This window comes from Eptesicus fuscus, chromosome 21 (assembly GCF_027574615.1).
Source record: "Eptesicus fuscus isolate TK198812 chromosome 21, DD_ASM_mEF_20220401, whole genome shotgun sequence".
Lineage (NCBI taxonomy): Eukaryota > Metazoa > Chordata > Mammalia > Chiroptera > Vespertilionidae > Eptesicus > Eptesicus fuscus.
Window position 1 is genome coordinate 8,566,751 of NC_072493.1, and position 15,797 is coordinate 8,582,547.

Sequence of the window (15,797 nt, forward strand, 5' to 3'; positions counted from 1 at the left end):
TACCTGCCCCCCACAACCCTCCCCAGCCTTCCTGCTGTAGTTTGACAGTCTGTTCAATGCTTCTTTGCCTCTGTATCTATTTTTGTTCATCAGTTTATAATGTTCTTTATATTCCACAAATGAGTGAGATCATGTGGTATTTTTCTTTCACTGACTGGCTATTTTCACTTAGCATAATGCTCTCAGTTCCATCCATGCTGTTGCAAATGGTAAGAATTCCTTCATTTTTACAGCAGTGTAGTATTCCATTGTGTAGATGTACCACAGTTTTCTAATCCACTCATCTGCTGATGGGCACTTAGGCTGTTTCCAAATCTTAGCTATTGTAAATTGTGCTGCTATGAACATAGGGGTGCATACTAGTACTAGTATATCCTTTCTGACTGGTATTTCTGGTTTCTTGGGATATATTCCTAGAAGTGGTATTACTGGGTCAAATGGCAGTTCCATTTTTAATTTTTTGAGGAAACTCCATACTGTTTTCCACAGTGGCTGCATCAGTCTGCATTCCCACCAGCAGTGAAGGAGGGCTCCTTTTTCTCCGAATCCTCTCCAGCACTTGTCATTTGTTGATTTATTGATGATGGCCATTCTGACAGGTGTGAGATGGTACCTCATTGTTGTTTTGATTTGCATCTCTCGGATGATTTAGTGACTTTGAGCATGTTTTCATATGTTTCTTGGCTTTCTGGATGTCCTCTTTCGAAAAGTGTCTATTTAGGTCCTTTGCCCATTTTTTGATTGGATTATTTATCTTCCTTTTGTTAAGTTGTATGAGTTTCCTGTAAATGTTGGAGATTAGACCCTTACTGGAGATAACATTGGCAAATATGTTCTCCCATGCAGTGGGCTTTCTTGTTGTTTTGTTGATGGTTTCTTTTGCTGTGCAGAAGCTTTTTATTTTGATGTAGTCCCATTTGTTTATTTTCTCTTTAGTTTCCATTGCCCTAGGAACTGTATCGGTAAAGATATTGCTACGACCAGTGTCTGCTATTTTGGTGCCAAGGGCTTCTTCTAAGATTTTTATGGTTTCCTATCTTACATTTAAGTCCTTTATCCATTTTGAGTTTACTTTTGTGTATTGGTGTAAGTTGGTGGTCTAGTTTCATTTTTTTTGCAAGTATCTGTCCACTTTTCCCAACACCATTTATTGAAGAGACTGTCTTGACTCCATTGTATGCTCTTGCTTCCTTTGTCAAATATTAAGTGAGCATAATGGCTTGTGTTGATTTCTGGGTTCTCTGTTCTGTTCCACTGGTCTATATGTCTATTCTTGTGCCAGTACCAGGCAGTTTTGAGAACAGTGGCTTTGTAGTATAGCTTGATGTCTGGTATTGTGATCCCTCCAACATTGTTCTTCTTTCTCAAGATTGCTGCAGCTATTCGGGGTCTTTTTTTATTCCAGATGAAGTTTTGGAGAATTTGTTCTAGGTCTTTGAAGTATGCCATTGGTATTTTAATGGGGATTGCATTGAATTTATAGATTGCTTTGGGTAGTATGACATTTTAATGATGTTGATTCTACCAATCCATGAACATGGTATATTCTTCTATTTATTCATGTCTTCTTCTGTCTCGTTTTTTCAGTGTCCTGAAATTTTCTGAGTACAGGTCCTTTATCTCCTTGGTTAAATTTATTCCTACATATCTTAATTTTTTTTGTTGCAATGGTAAATGGAATTGCTTTTTTAAAATATTTTTTAAAATTGATTTCAGAGAGGAAGGAAGAGGGAGAGAGATATAGAAACATCAATGATGAGAGAGAATCATTGATTGGCTGCATCCTGCACGCCCCCCACTGGGGATAGAGCCTGCAACCCTGGGCATGTGCCCTTGACTGGAATCAAACCTGGGACCCTTCAGTCCAGAGGCTGATGCTCTATTCACCAAGCCAAACCGGCTAGGACTGGGATTGCTTTTTCATTTTCTCTTTCTGTGAGTTCATTATTTGTGTATAGAAATGCCATAGACTTCCGGGTGTTAATTTTGTATCCTGCTACATTGCTGAATTCATTTATTAAGTCTAGTACTTTTTTGATGGAGTCTTTTGGGTTTTCTATATACAACATCATGCCATCTGCGAATAAAGACAGTTTTACTTTTTCTTTTCCAATTTGGATGCCTTTTATTTCTTCTTCTTGTCTGATCACAATGGCTAGTACTTCCAGTACTATGTCGAACAGGGTGGTGAGAGTGGGCATCCTGTCTTGTTCCTGTTCTTAGGGGAAATGGTTTTAGTTTTTGCCCATTGAGTATGATGTTGGCTGTGGGTTTGTCACATATGGCTTTTATTATGTTGAGGTATGATTCTTCTATTCCCACCTTGCTGAGAGTTTTTATCAAGAAAGGGTGTTGGATTTTGTCAAATGCTTTTTCTGCATCAATGGATATGATTATATGGTTTTTATCTCTCCGTTTGTTTATGTGGTGTATCACGTTTATTGATTTGCTGATATTGTACCATCCTTGCATCCCCAGAATAAATCCCACTTGATCATGGTATATGATCTTTCTAATGTAATGCTGGATTCGATTTGCTAGAATTTTGTTGAGGATTTTGGCATCTATGTTCATGAGGGATATTGGCCTGTAATTCTCTTTCTTTGTATTGTCTTTAACTGGTTTTGGGATTAGGGTAATGCTGGCTTTGTAGAAAGAGCTTGGAAGTGTTCCTTCCTCTTGAACTTTTTGGAATAGTCTGAGGAAGATAGGTTTTATTTCTTCTTTGAATGTTTGATAAAACTCTGCTGTGAAGCTGTCTGGTCCAGGGCTTTTGTTTGTTGGAAGTTTTTTTATTACAGCTTCAATTTCCTCCACAAATATCGGCCTATTCAGATTTTTTTTATTCCTCCTGGTTGAGTTTTGGAAGGTTGCATTTTTCTAGGAATATGTCCATTTCTGCTAGGTTGACCAGTTTGTTGGAATAGAGTTGCTCATAGTATTTTTTTTTACAATTCTTCATATTTCTGTGGGGTCTGTTGTTATTTCGCCTTTTTCGTAACTGATTTTGTTTATTTGGGTCCTCTCTCTTTGCTTCTTGGTGAGCCTGGCTAGAGGTTCATCAAGCTTGTTTATCCTTTCAAAGAACCAGCTCTGGTTTCATTGATCTTTTGTACTGTTTTTTTATTTTTATTTTTTGATCTCTATGTCATTTATTTCCACTCCAATCTTTATTGTTTCCTTCCTTCTGACCACTCTTGGCTTTTCTTGTTGCTCTCTTTCTAATTCTTCAAGTTGCAGATTTAGATGGTTTATTACCAGTTTTTCTTGTTTTTTTGAGGTAGGTCTGTAATGCTATGAACTTCCCTCTCAGGACTGCTTTCACTGTGTCCCAAAGATTTTGGATTGTTGTGTTTTCATTGTTGTTTGTTTCCAGGATGTTTTTATTTCGTCTTTGATCTCTTTGGTAACCACTCATTGTTTAATATTGTGGTTTTTTTAATCCATTCTGCTAATCTCTACCTTTTAATTGAGGTGTTTAATATATTTGCATTTAATGTAATTACTGATAGGATTTGTGTCTTCCATTTTACTATTTGTCTTCTATATGTTTTAATGTCTTTTTTGTTCCTCTACTCCTCCATTATTGTTTTCCTTTGTATTAAATGAATATTATCTAGTGCAGTCACTGTGTAGGAGGACTTCAATATATGAATTTTGGGAAGATGCAATTCACCCTATAACAGGGATACCTAGGTGGAAAAGTGACGTAAGAAGTAATGGTAATGACTTTTGAGCTGATCTTGAGAGTCTATATTTCTAGTAGATATCCTACAATCAATAAGTTCCCCCTAGGATCCTTCAGGCCATATATGTCTGTCTCTTTTCTATGTTCTCTTCAGACCCTGAAGGAGACCTCAGCTGTAGATGGAGGGAGGTCCTCCTAGCAGTAACCATAATGAGAGAGATCGCCATGGTAATTAACAACCTGTTACACTGGGAATCCAAATGGAATCTGCAATGTGTTCTGAAACTAGTATCTTTCTAAGCACTGGAAACCAAAGTTATAGATCTTCCCAATGGGTTGGTCACAGAGAACTTCTTTTTGAAGCCCAAGGACAAACTCTGCTATTAATGACTTTCAATTATCACAAGCAGCTGGAGAAGCCATCAAAAGACTGCGAGCACAAAAGCTGCAAATGTCGAGCCTTGACTGACAGACACTATAAGTAGGCTCTTTTACTACCTGTAGGCATTATAGATAAGAGCATTTAAAGAATGTCCTTAAAATAAAAACAGAAGATGAAGACTCAGTGAAACTGTGATAATAAAGAGATGATTTTCCCTAAACAGCCTAAAACAGAGAGAGTAGCAAGAAACTATTTAATAATGGATTAAGTCCTTGTTTTATAAGGTTATAGCTTACAGAACAAACTAGCTGGATAACAAAGTAGCATCTGTATCCGTGTTGCAATACTAAGTTACACATGTTTAGTAGGGCAGCATGGGTGGAAATTTAACCTTTTGCACTCGGATGTCGAGTGTGACTCGACACGGTTAGCATCAGTAGCAGCTCTTTTTATACTCTTTGAATGTATCAATAATTTGAAATATAAAAAAATCCAAATAAATAAGTTTGTATGAAAAGAAACTCCAGTTTTTTATTCTACTGCCGTGCTTGGTAAAATCTGGGGTATTTAAAAAATTAAATCCCGAGTAGAATAAAGGAATCGAGAAAAAAGCAAGCGAGTGCAAAGGGTTAAAATACCCCATTCCGTTGATGTATTCCTATCAACAAAGACAGTTATTGATGTCTAAGATGATCTAATTATGAAGTTTAAGAAGGCAATAGGTAAAAACTTCAGCAGTTACCACATTAGTTACAGATAGGTCTTACCTAATAGTCAGCTTCACAGGCTCAGGTGACCCATTGACACTGACCAGGAACTTTTCTTCGAAGTGCCCCAGAATGGAAGAGCAGAAGGAAATCTGGATAGCCTGCACCCCGCTTGGCTTGATGATGCCTTCCTTGGGGCTGAAAACAAAGCAGGCCCCCAAAGCTGAAGTCGGGGGGATCACGTTGAAGAGGGCATCGATGCTGCCTTTGTTGGATAGTATTGCCTATACCAATAAAAAAGGCAAGAATGAAAAGGTAGACAACGGGCCTCATATATATTTTCATGTAAGCATATGGCTGTATTATTTAATAAAAATGCAGAGACAGTGGCAGGAATTAGAAGCAAAGGAAAACTCCAGGGGAGAAATGAACAGTCTTCTCTCTTGAATGTTTGAAGATAAGAGTCCCAAACCAGAAAGTAATTTTGTGTTTTCGTCTCATCTTTAAAAAAGAGTTAGTCATATGTATTATACTCATGCGATAAAGACTGATCACAATCACATCTACTTAAGAGCCTTAAAATACTATTTTTGGATACTCTCTATAAAGTAACCAAGGGAAGATAGGTTTTTCTCTCATATGAGCGAGGAGGCTGAGAGTAAGTGGCATACTGGAAAATAAAAAGCAAGTCAGAATAGAGGAGCAAGAACTACCTAAGCCTATGTTTATAATGTAGCTTGGTAAATATAAATATGACCTCATTGTGGATTCCAGATTGCAAGGATTCTCTTCCTTAGGATACTAGATTTCACCCTATTGGGATATTTTCATCTCAAACTCCATTGGATATGCCTATGCAAGCAATCGTTTTACTACAGGAACGTTTTCTATAGAGTAGTGTTCTGGAACCAGGTCATTACCCATATTTGAATGCACCCTAGGTATGTATCAAAATCTCAAGCTTGACAATCAGAGTCCTCCACAGCTGGCTCCGTCTACCACTCCTACTCCCTCCCACAATTCCTGTCCATGAACCTGTACTGCAGCCACACACTTCCAATCCTGAGCTTCCAAGATACAATCTCTTCCTTGCCAATGCTTACACCTGAACGCGTGAACAACACATGCTCTCTGTGTATGTAGGAACGGCCCTCAACCTACACTGAAGCCATTGGAGGGAAAAGAGCACAGAAGATCCTGAAGAACCATTCAGAAAGGTATGTGGGACATACATTCCATGCCAGGAACCTAGAAGCCAAGGGAGGAGAATTTCCAGAAAGGGTTGCTGCTGGACGTTAAGGAGAATAAGCTCTGAGGAAATGGTACAGATGGTGTATTTTTACTTAGAGGTCATCACTGCCCTCGAAGAAGAGAGGATGCCAGTGGAATATGATTGCAGAATCCAGAGTCCAAATGTTTGGGGGGTGAGTGGGTGCAGATGAAATAGTGGTTGACTATTCCAGATTCTGTTTAGAGAAGATTAGTGGTGAAAAGTGAGAATGGAGATGGCAAAGCTGTGAGAAGGTATGGTAGAGGAGATCTAGTATATTTATAATAAATGAGATAATACATACTCGGTGCCTGGCCTCCGTGTTTGTGGTTGTAATAGACGAAGAGGGCCAGTTAGCCAAGAGAACGGGGTCTGGTGGATATGGGGGTCCACCCGCTCAGTTTGCTTCAGGAGAAGCAGAGAAGAAGGAACCAAGAGCTAGGACAGAGCAAGGGGCTCTTGCAGAGGAAGACAGCCACTCTGCCAAGAGCAGACAGACAGTGTACCAAAACAGACACGCAACTAATTGCTACTTGATATTTTATTCATCTTTCTACATTTATGTCCCATCTCCCTCTCTCTGTTTTAAGTTCCCTGGTCATAGGAATCATGCTTCACCCTTCATTCCTTTGAAAGAGACCATGTAGAAAAGTGATTATGACCAGGGACTCAGAAGCCAAATCCCTGGGTTCAAATCTCAGCTCTGCCACTGACTTACTAGCTGTGTGATCTTGGGAAGCATGCTCTGCTTCTCTATGCCCCCGTTTCCCCATCTGTAAGATGTAAATACTACTAACTTCTCAGATTGCTGTGAAGATGAAGTTTATTAATTTATGTACCCTTTAGAACAGTGCCTGGCAAAGAACGCTTCAATGACAGTGACTCCTCTTCATAGCCCCTTGTTAACCGGAATGGGTTTGAAATGTACCTGTGCTGAAGGAAACTGTCACACCCTAGTGTAACTCAAAGGCAAGTCGAAGGTGTTAGTGGTAACTCGAAGGACCCTTGTTCTTCTCTCTGAGAAGAGGCACGGATTGTCTTTTTACTTTTTGGTTAACACCAATGTTTTATAAGGTGCCAGCTCCCCCGTTTTCAAGAATGTGCATGTCATTCTCTTCCCCTGACAAAGCAGCAACTTCTTACGTGAACAGAATCCACCAATCTGTTTGGGCCACCGTCCTGAGACCTTTTGATTACCGGTGATGCTCCCACCCATGCGGTCCAACTCCTCAGAGCACAGAAAATTTATAAGAGAACTTCCCCTTTCATTTGTTTTCCTTCTAATTACACTGGGAAGAGTGTGTACTCTTGGGGTTCTGGCTTATTCTTTATGGATCTGCTAAGCTCAGCAATGACTAAGGGCAACAGATATTCAAATTTGTCTCGAGGAAGTAACGTAATAAATTGAAAGAGAGATGCAATGAGGCATCAGCATTAAATATGCAGAGAGTGCAAAATATTCTCATGAGAAGCACCTTACCATGCCCTTCTCTGCCAGGGCACAGCTCTCAAAACTGCCCAATCGGATGCTGCACCTCATTTAACACTTATTTACCTGGCTTCGGTATACATTACTGTTCAAATCCGGGAGGGTGAGAAGTGGTGGCCTAAGGCACATTTGTGTTAAATCTGCAAGAAATTATCATTACCTTCAGGGAAACCCTATGCATTTTGCATCAGAACTAAAAGTCCTTTTCTGATGTGGCATCTGTAAGACACAGACTATAAGATGTAAGGGAAATTCACACTGGATAAATTACAAACAGAATATCGATTTAGTAAGAACTACTGCACATTTTAATTTTAATTTTCATTCCTAAGTGACCATTTTTTTTTTTCAAAATGCAATACAGGACAATGCAACGTAGTAGTTGTGCCACTTTTCATTTTATGACAGTCCTGTGACTGATTTCTTTATTTAAATTGGGCTCTTATGTGTACTCCATCTCATCATGACATTAACATCTCTGTTTACCTTGCACATCATCGCATTTAGGCCATAATTACTCAAGTGAATCATGAGGACGAATGACGCTGTAGAAAGCTCTCAACAGCAGCCAGGCATTTCCCTCCCATGCGAGGTTAGGCTGGGCTGAGAGCTAAGTAGGCTCTTGGCTGGATTTGCATCTGGTGAGAGGTGGAGGTAGAAAAGCCAGCAGGCCTTCTCTTCCCACAGGGTATAGGACCCTAAAACGCACTGATTACGAACGTTCACAAGCTATGTGACCTTGCCAATTATTTAACAAATGTGGCAGTCAGGTTTGCTGTTCATGGAACCCATATCCTCTTATTCTGGTGCTTACAGCCAAACTGCATTTCCCAGCCCCCCCTTGCAGTTATGGCCAGCCAACTGGACATGAACAAAAGTGATACGTGCCGTCTCCAGTGCTACCTCCAATAAAAATCCCTCATGTGAAAACCTACATATTCTTTCTCCTGCCAGTGTGATGCCTATGAGACGGCAGAGCCATGAGAGGGAAGGAGTCTGGGCTCCTCATTCTCTGCTGGAGGATAGTCACCTGCTGGTTAGCAACCTTTTGGGGACTTTATATAAGCAACAACATAGACTTTTATCTATTTTGAGAGAATATCTATTTTTATATTTGCTTGTTATAGTATCTAACATTAATTACCTTAACAAGTAAAACTCTGAGCCTCAGATTCCTCATCTATAAAATGGGTATAGTCATTGTAGCTACTCCATAGGGGGTTTGTGAGGACTAAATGAACTAAAGATGCATGTGTGTTCCACACGCAGGAAGAGTGATGTTGTAGACAGAATTCACCACCATCTGCCTATTTCTTCTTTGTAAAATAAGTACAATAAATCCTACCTTTCATGGCTTTGTAAGGATTAGAAATTATACACTTATATGTTGACAGGCACACATAATAACACATGGAACCTGACACACTAATTAAACCTCAAGCACTCATTAAATAATAACTGCTTTTGTTATTACCTCTATAGAAATACAAACATTTACAATTTGGAATCTTTCTAAAATAAAGTTCCAATGGTTATAGTTTGATACTGTAAAAACGTGTCCTAGATAAAAATTTACCATGAGGTGGCATTGAATTAACTTTGATCCTTAAGAACCCATGAGTACATCTTTAAAAAAGAAAAGTATCATTTTTCTATTTATTTGGAAAGACAAAGCAGGGAGGTCTCTTCCAGAAAACACAATGATTGGTTTCTAAATCATGGGTTGGAGGCTGTATTTAGAGAAACGTCTGAGGTGTGAAAACAGCGATCCTCATTAGGACATTCTGGAAAATGTGGAAGGTTCTCTATCCTCTGATCTGTAGGATTTGTGTTGTGAGAGAACAAGCATTAAACAGATGGGGAGATGTATTTATGGAGTTCCTCTTTATAATCTACAAAATGATGAGGATAAAACCAATTAAGTTATGGCTTTGATGTGTTTAGTAAAGTGAGAGGGGGTGGGAAGAGAATGGAAAAAGTTGTTCCACTCAACAAGGCTAGGAAAGAGGAGAAAGAGATCGCTCTGGGGTCTGCATAAGGATGAGTAATGGCGAGTGGACGTGACTGTGCAAATTTTCCATTGGCACAAACACAAACAAAACAAAGCGAGCCAAGTACTATTTGACTCTCAGTGAACAATTCTAGTGTTTACCTCATAACAATGTACAGATCCAACAAAAACTTTTCCAATATCCAGCAATTCAAAGTTGAAGTGAATCTTTGGTCCCATTCCTTGCCCTTTGATTCGGAGGGGCAGACGGATCTCTCGACCTATATAAACAATTAAAACTCGATTACCCAAATGATGCTTTATTATCCACAACTCATTACCAATGTGAGCACCCAAGATTATTGCACCAACCCCCTATGCTGGACTGAGGGACCTGCAATTTAACCAAGGCTGAAGATTTAGTTTATTTTTTAGAAACAGGAATACTGTTAGTTTCTTACCTTTAGGGACCAGCTTATATTGCAATTTAGATGGACATTTTAGCAGGGAAAAAAAAAACAAAAAATTTAACCCAATCTTAACTGTATCCTTAATTTCTTTTTTTTTTAATCCTCACCCAAGGATATGTTTTCGCTGGTTTTTTTGTTGTTGTTTTGTTTTTTTTTTAGAGAGGAGGAAAGGGAGAGAGAAATATTGATATGAGAAACATGGATGGGTTGCCTCCTGTATGCACCCTGACCTGAGATCAAACCAGCAACCTGGGTATGTGCCCTGAATGGGAATCGAACCTGTGACCTTTCAGTGCACCAGATGACGCTCCAACCAATTGAGCCACAAAAGCCAGGGCTATCCTTAAGTTTCTTATAAAGGAAAGTAATTTCTCTAAGAGTGATCCCTGACCGATGCTCCCCATAAAGTGAGTCACCATGCAGCTCCAAGGGACCTTGTCCACATTGATCTTCCCTAAATTTAGGAAGAGCCAGTGTATTAGGAATCCGACCTTACTTTGCAGTTTCTTTCATAGACAGGTAATGGAGTCCACTAAACAGTATCCCTTATTACACCTCCACAATGGACCCAGGGTCAACACAGAGCACAAACCTTTAAAGTACTGATTTGTTTTGTTTTCTTTTTAAAAAATGGAAAAATCCCCACTTGATAATACATGATTATTATAAAAATATTATCAAAAAAGTAGAAATTCTGTCATAATTCCACCACCCAAAGATAACTGTTGTTAGGCTTTTGGTGCCAATCCTTCCACAAGGAATCATATTTAAATACTGTTCATGTAAGTGAGGGTCCCACCCTGAGGCCTGGGGGATTACTAGGGCCCTTTCTCCTGGGGCATCCCATTAACTCCTGGTGCTCTCCCCTAAATCAGATTAACTTTTCAGCCTCTCTGCTGCATCTACCAGAAAGTCAGTGTTGCTAAGAATAAAGAGTCATTCCTCCCCCCAAAATCTAACTGTCTTGGTTCTTCTCCTGGATGTTGGCCCCATAATTCTTCACTGTTCCAGCAGCGCTGTTTTACCTTTAAAACTGGTTTTAGAAAACACTTCGCCTTGCTCTCCTAGTTGTTCTGAGAGAGAGAGAGTTGTTCATCCAAATTACTGAGCCCACTGTTACTGGAAACAGAATGGTCAGGACAAAGAGATGCGCATTTGACATACTATCAGCTACGGGTTTATTGCCCTCCAGAATGACTGCACTACTTCACACACAAACAACAGTATTTAATGTTTCCTGTCTCTCCACATCCTCCCTCATAATGGGTATATCACCATTTTAAAAAATTTTTGATAGTTTGACAGGCTTTCCTTAAATTTGCACCACTTAAATGCCAGTTACGTAAGGAAAATTATATCTTTGCTTTGTGTATAATGTTTTGCATATTCAAAATACTTCTGATGCTCTTTTAGATATAATTGTAAGTATTACAACAATACACTTCGAACAGCCAAATGATATTTCTAATTTATTATCATCGTTATAATGCCTTGTGACATTTGATGTTCCACTGCCTTCTGTTGCTATTTAGCTTCTGTGTCTCTTCAATGCTTTCTCTCCATGACTGTCCTTTTAAAGACAAGAATACTTATCTCTGTGTTCCTCTAGTGTTTGGCAATGCAGTGGTCATTAGGCAAGTGTTACTTTGATTATAAGAAACAAAAGCAATTCTGGGACAGCTGATTTCTTCAAAGGGTTCCGCAATCCATCTGATCCCTGGAAAAGAGGTTTCTCTAAAGACCAGGTATATTACTGTTGGCAACGTAAGTAAAATTTTCAGAGAGCCCTACTCCATTATTATTTTAGTATTTTAATCTATTGGCAATGATTTGTACTCCTTGGTCAAGAGAAAAATATTTTGACAGAGATCCAAATTTCAGAATGGCAAAGAAAGGGAATTGCAAATATATTGTGGAATAAACTGCAAGACTATTTATAACTGTCAGGCTTGAAGCTTTCCCCATCTGTTACCTTGACTGCCTTCCTTAATACATAAATTAAAAAAAAAAAAAGGAGATGTGTTGCAATAAAGCACTGAGCCAATGTTTCTTTGAGAGCTATTAATTACTTCAAAGGAATTTGTCTTATGTGTAGCTAGCCCTTTCCCTCACCCCAGGTGGAGTGGGAATACGAGTAATACCCAGGCTTGATTTAGAAGAATTAGCCTAAATTTTAGGGTTACGTTTCAAATGCTACTTTTCCATAAGATCTTTGAAGCAGGGACTTTTCTTGTCTTGGCAAAAAGCAGCAAGAGGGACAAGCCTGAAGGAACTAGTAATATAAAAGGACAAATTCCTTATTAGAAGAACAAAATGTTAAACTAAGGCAGTTTCTCACCTATGATTACATTACCTTGTTTTAACACATAAGAAGTAGAGAAATGTGCTACTGAACCCCTTTAACTGCTCTGAAAATCCCGAATGCAACAGATTGACTGCATTAAGTACCAGGAAATGTAACCATGGGCTTTCAAAAACTTGCCATCTAAGATATCTTAGATGTCCAATATTATACTTGAGCTCTATTCCTGTGCAATAAGACAAGAAAAAAGGGGGATATAAATAGGAAGAACAAACTGTCATTATTCACATATTTTAGGACTGTCTGCTGGAAAATCCTAATGAATCTAGAAATAATCTTTTAAAATTAATTAGAGTAAAATTGATGGTTATGAAATCAATATACAAAAGTCAACTGCATTTCTATACCCAGCAACAATCAGAAAAATTAATTTTCAAGATACTATTGACAACAGCAACAGAAATATAAAGTACCAAGAAATAAATTTAACAAGATATGAGATCTTCAATGAGCAAAATGTAAAACTTTATTGAAAAATATTAATAAAGATTTAAATAAATGGAGGACTAGGCTATGTTATTGAAAGGGAAAACTGACTCAACATCATAAAGTTGTCAAATTTTCTCCAATTGATCTATATCTACAATTTTAATGCTTTAATAAACAAAATGCCAGCAGGTAGAATTTAATGGGTTGATTACAAAATTAAAAGGAAAACAAAGGGCCAATAAAAACCAAGACATTCTTAAAGAAGAATAAATTGAGGGGACTTGGCCTTTCATAAATTAAAATCTATTATAAAGCTATTATAATTAAGATAATGTAGTATTGGGGCAGAAAATGCAAAGATGACTAAGGAAATAGAATACAGAACAAAGAATAAATGCACATATAAATATAAACTTGATTTACGATGGAGCAGGCATTGAATATCAGTAAGGAAAGATGAACTATCCTATATAATAAAAGGGTAATATGCAAATAGACCAACAGCAGAACAACTGAACAACCAATCAAAGCGTAATACGCTAATGATATGCTAAGGATGCTCAACCATTCACTATGACATGCACTGACCACCAGGGGGCAGATGCTTCAACCAGTAGGTTAGCTTGCTGCTGGGATCCAGCCCATCAGGACTGGGTGAGATGGGCCGAACATAACCTTGTGCCCTCCTGCAGTCCCTCCCCGGCTCTGATCGTGCACTGGTGGGGTCCCTTGGCCTGATCTGTGCCCTCTCGCAATCCGGGAACCCTCGGGGGATGTTGGAGAGCCAGTTTTGACCCGATCCCCGCAGGCCAGGCCGAGGGACCCCACTGGTGCACCAGGGACCCCACGAATCTGTGCACCAGGCCTCTAGTACAGTATAAAGAGCTAAAACAACTGGGCATCCACATGGGATCTGTGTACATGTGTGTGTTCTTCTTTTTCCTTTTTTTCTTTTATTCTTTTTTTATAGTTATAGCTTTTTAAATAACTTTTAACACATGGTGGGGCTAGTCTTCCCACATTATTCTTGTTTTTCTGAATTTTCTAGGCAACCCTAGTTTGTTTATTTCCTCTATAAAAAGGTTGGAATCAACCTAGTTATGATGCTGCTCTTCCTGACCAAAAACATGAGCATACATTTCTATTTGTTCAAGTTTTCTTAAATCTGGGTTCTATATACATAGATATTTATATATTATTCACTGTATTTTTATGTTTGAAATATTTTAAAACTGAAAATATAATTTAGTGGATCAAGAAAATAATTTCTTATTCATATGACTAAGAAACCTTATATTATTAAGAGGTTGCAGTCTGATGGGTTTTGAGAAAGAAAAGCTATATATACGTTAAATATTACTCACTTATTACTCTGAAAACCCAAAACTGTTTTTAATGATTGGGGTTATTTGACTTTTTGTTTCCTAAATCTAATTAAATCTCAATTCCTTAGTTTAATTAGGATAAAAATCAAAAGTCTTAAATTGTGCCAAAAACTTAGATATTTCTCTCTTATGATGTACAGAATAAAAATGGACAATGAGGTTTCATCTTAATTGGGTCTTTAAAGGAAGCAGGTACATCTGGAACCATTTCTCTGAAGCACCCATTAACGTTATCTAACAATACATTTCACAGTTTAAAATCAGAAAGTGTTGCTTCCTTTGAGGTTCCCATATGGTGATCCAAACCAAATACATGCTGTTTCCTTTTGAGTTTTTTAAAAGGTAATCTTTGTGATTAAACTCAGAATTTCCACATTCCGTTGGAAAGTCAAGACAGATGAAAGATCAGTTTCAAGACCTGGATCAAACCATCAGCAAGTCTTTATAAATATTTAACAGGTTTAACTACTTATAAGAAAATCTGAAATCTTTACATGAAAAAATTTGTTTCAGATTAACTGAAAATATGTTAATGACGTTAAACTTGCCATAATCAGATCGTGGCAGGTCACTCCCCTGCTTTCCAGCCCCTCAGTGGTTCCCCACTGCACCCAGGATGAAGTCCAAGGCTCTGAGCCTGGCATTCAAGGGCAGCCTTCCATGAACTAGATCCCACCTACTACTCCAGCTTCAATCCCTGCCCCCAACACCCTCTCCCAAGTCTCTCTACCTCTCTATGTCTCTCTCTCTCTGGCAGCCACACCCTAAGAACTTATGATTCTTTGCCATTTCGTGCTCTTGTTATGTCCATTTTTCACCGTGTTTCTCTATGTATTTTCACTAAGTATATCCCTGCCTGACATGCCCAGCCATAGACACCCTTTATTTTCTTGGCTAACAAATACTTTAAGGGTCACTTTCTCTGGGGAGCCTTCCTTGAAAACCCTAAGACTGAGCTGTGTGTCCTATACCATCCTCTTCCATTGTTCATTCATTCCCTGTAGGGCACTGCAATATAACTGTTGGTTTGTGTGTCAGTTTCCCCTGCTCATTTCTATGGTATCTGAAGGTAGGAACTATGCTTTTATACATCTTTGTACTCATTGAGCCTAGATATAAAAGCTTTAGAAAGAAATAAGGTTGCAGTTGGGGATTATGGATTAAATTTCGTGCATCCCGAGAGGCCTCCCTCAAGACCAGTGATGACCTTCCCTGCTACTTCCTGTCTCTGAACGGGCATTCGCATAATGGCACACTATGCAACAATGACACTGAAATACAATTAGAGCTACAAGCAACGCCATGGATGAGATGTGCATATTGATGTCAATGATGTACATTTCAAATACAGGCAGTACTAAATTGCATTGTTTCAGAGTATATACATGGGGTAAAAACTATAAATAAAAGCAACGAATAATGATCATCAAAGACAGAATGGTGATCATCTCAAGGGGAGGTTGGGGTGAGTGGAGTGTGACTGGGAAGGAGCACCCCCGGGGGTCTTCTCGAGGCTGGAAATATTTTATTATTGATCTTGGTGGTGATTACATAATGTTTACCTTATAATTATGTTATAATTTATATATGTGTATTAATTCCCTATTGCTGTACAACAAATTACC

At 38.5% G+C, this 15,797-nt stretch overlaps 1 protein-coding gene across 1 annotated transcript in view; it reads right to left on the reverse strand.

Annotated features, from left to right (window-relative positions):
- Positions 1–15,797, reverse strand: part of HYDIN (HYDIN axonemal central pair apparatus protein) — a 302,917-nt gene that overhangs the window by 220,717 nt on the left and 66,403 nt on the right. The window contains 2 exon segments of the mRNA XM_054710866.1: positions 4,838–5,061; positions 9,689–9,807. Coding sequence (XP_054566841.1) covers positions 4,838–5,061; positions 9,689–9,807 — 343 coding nt within the window.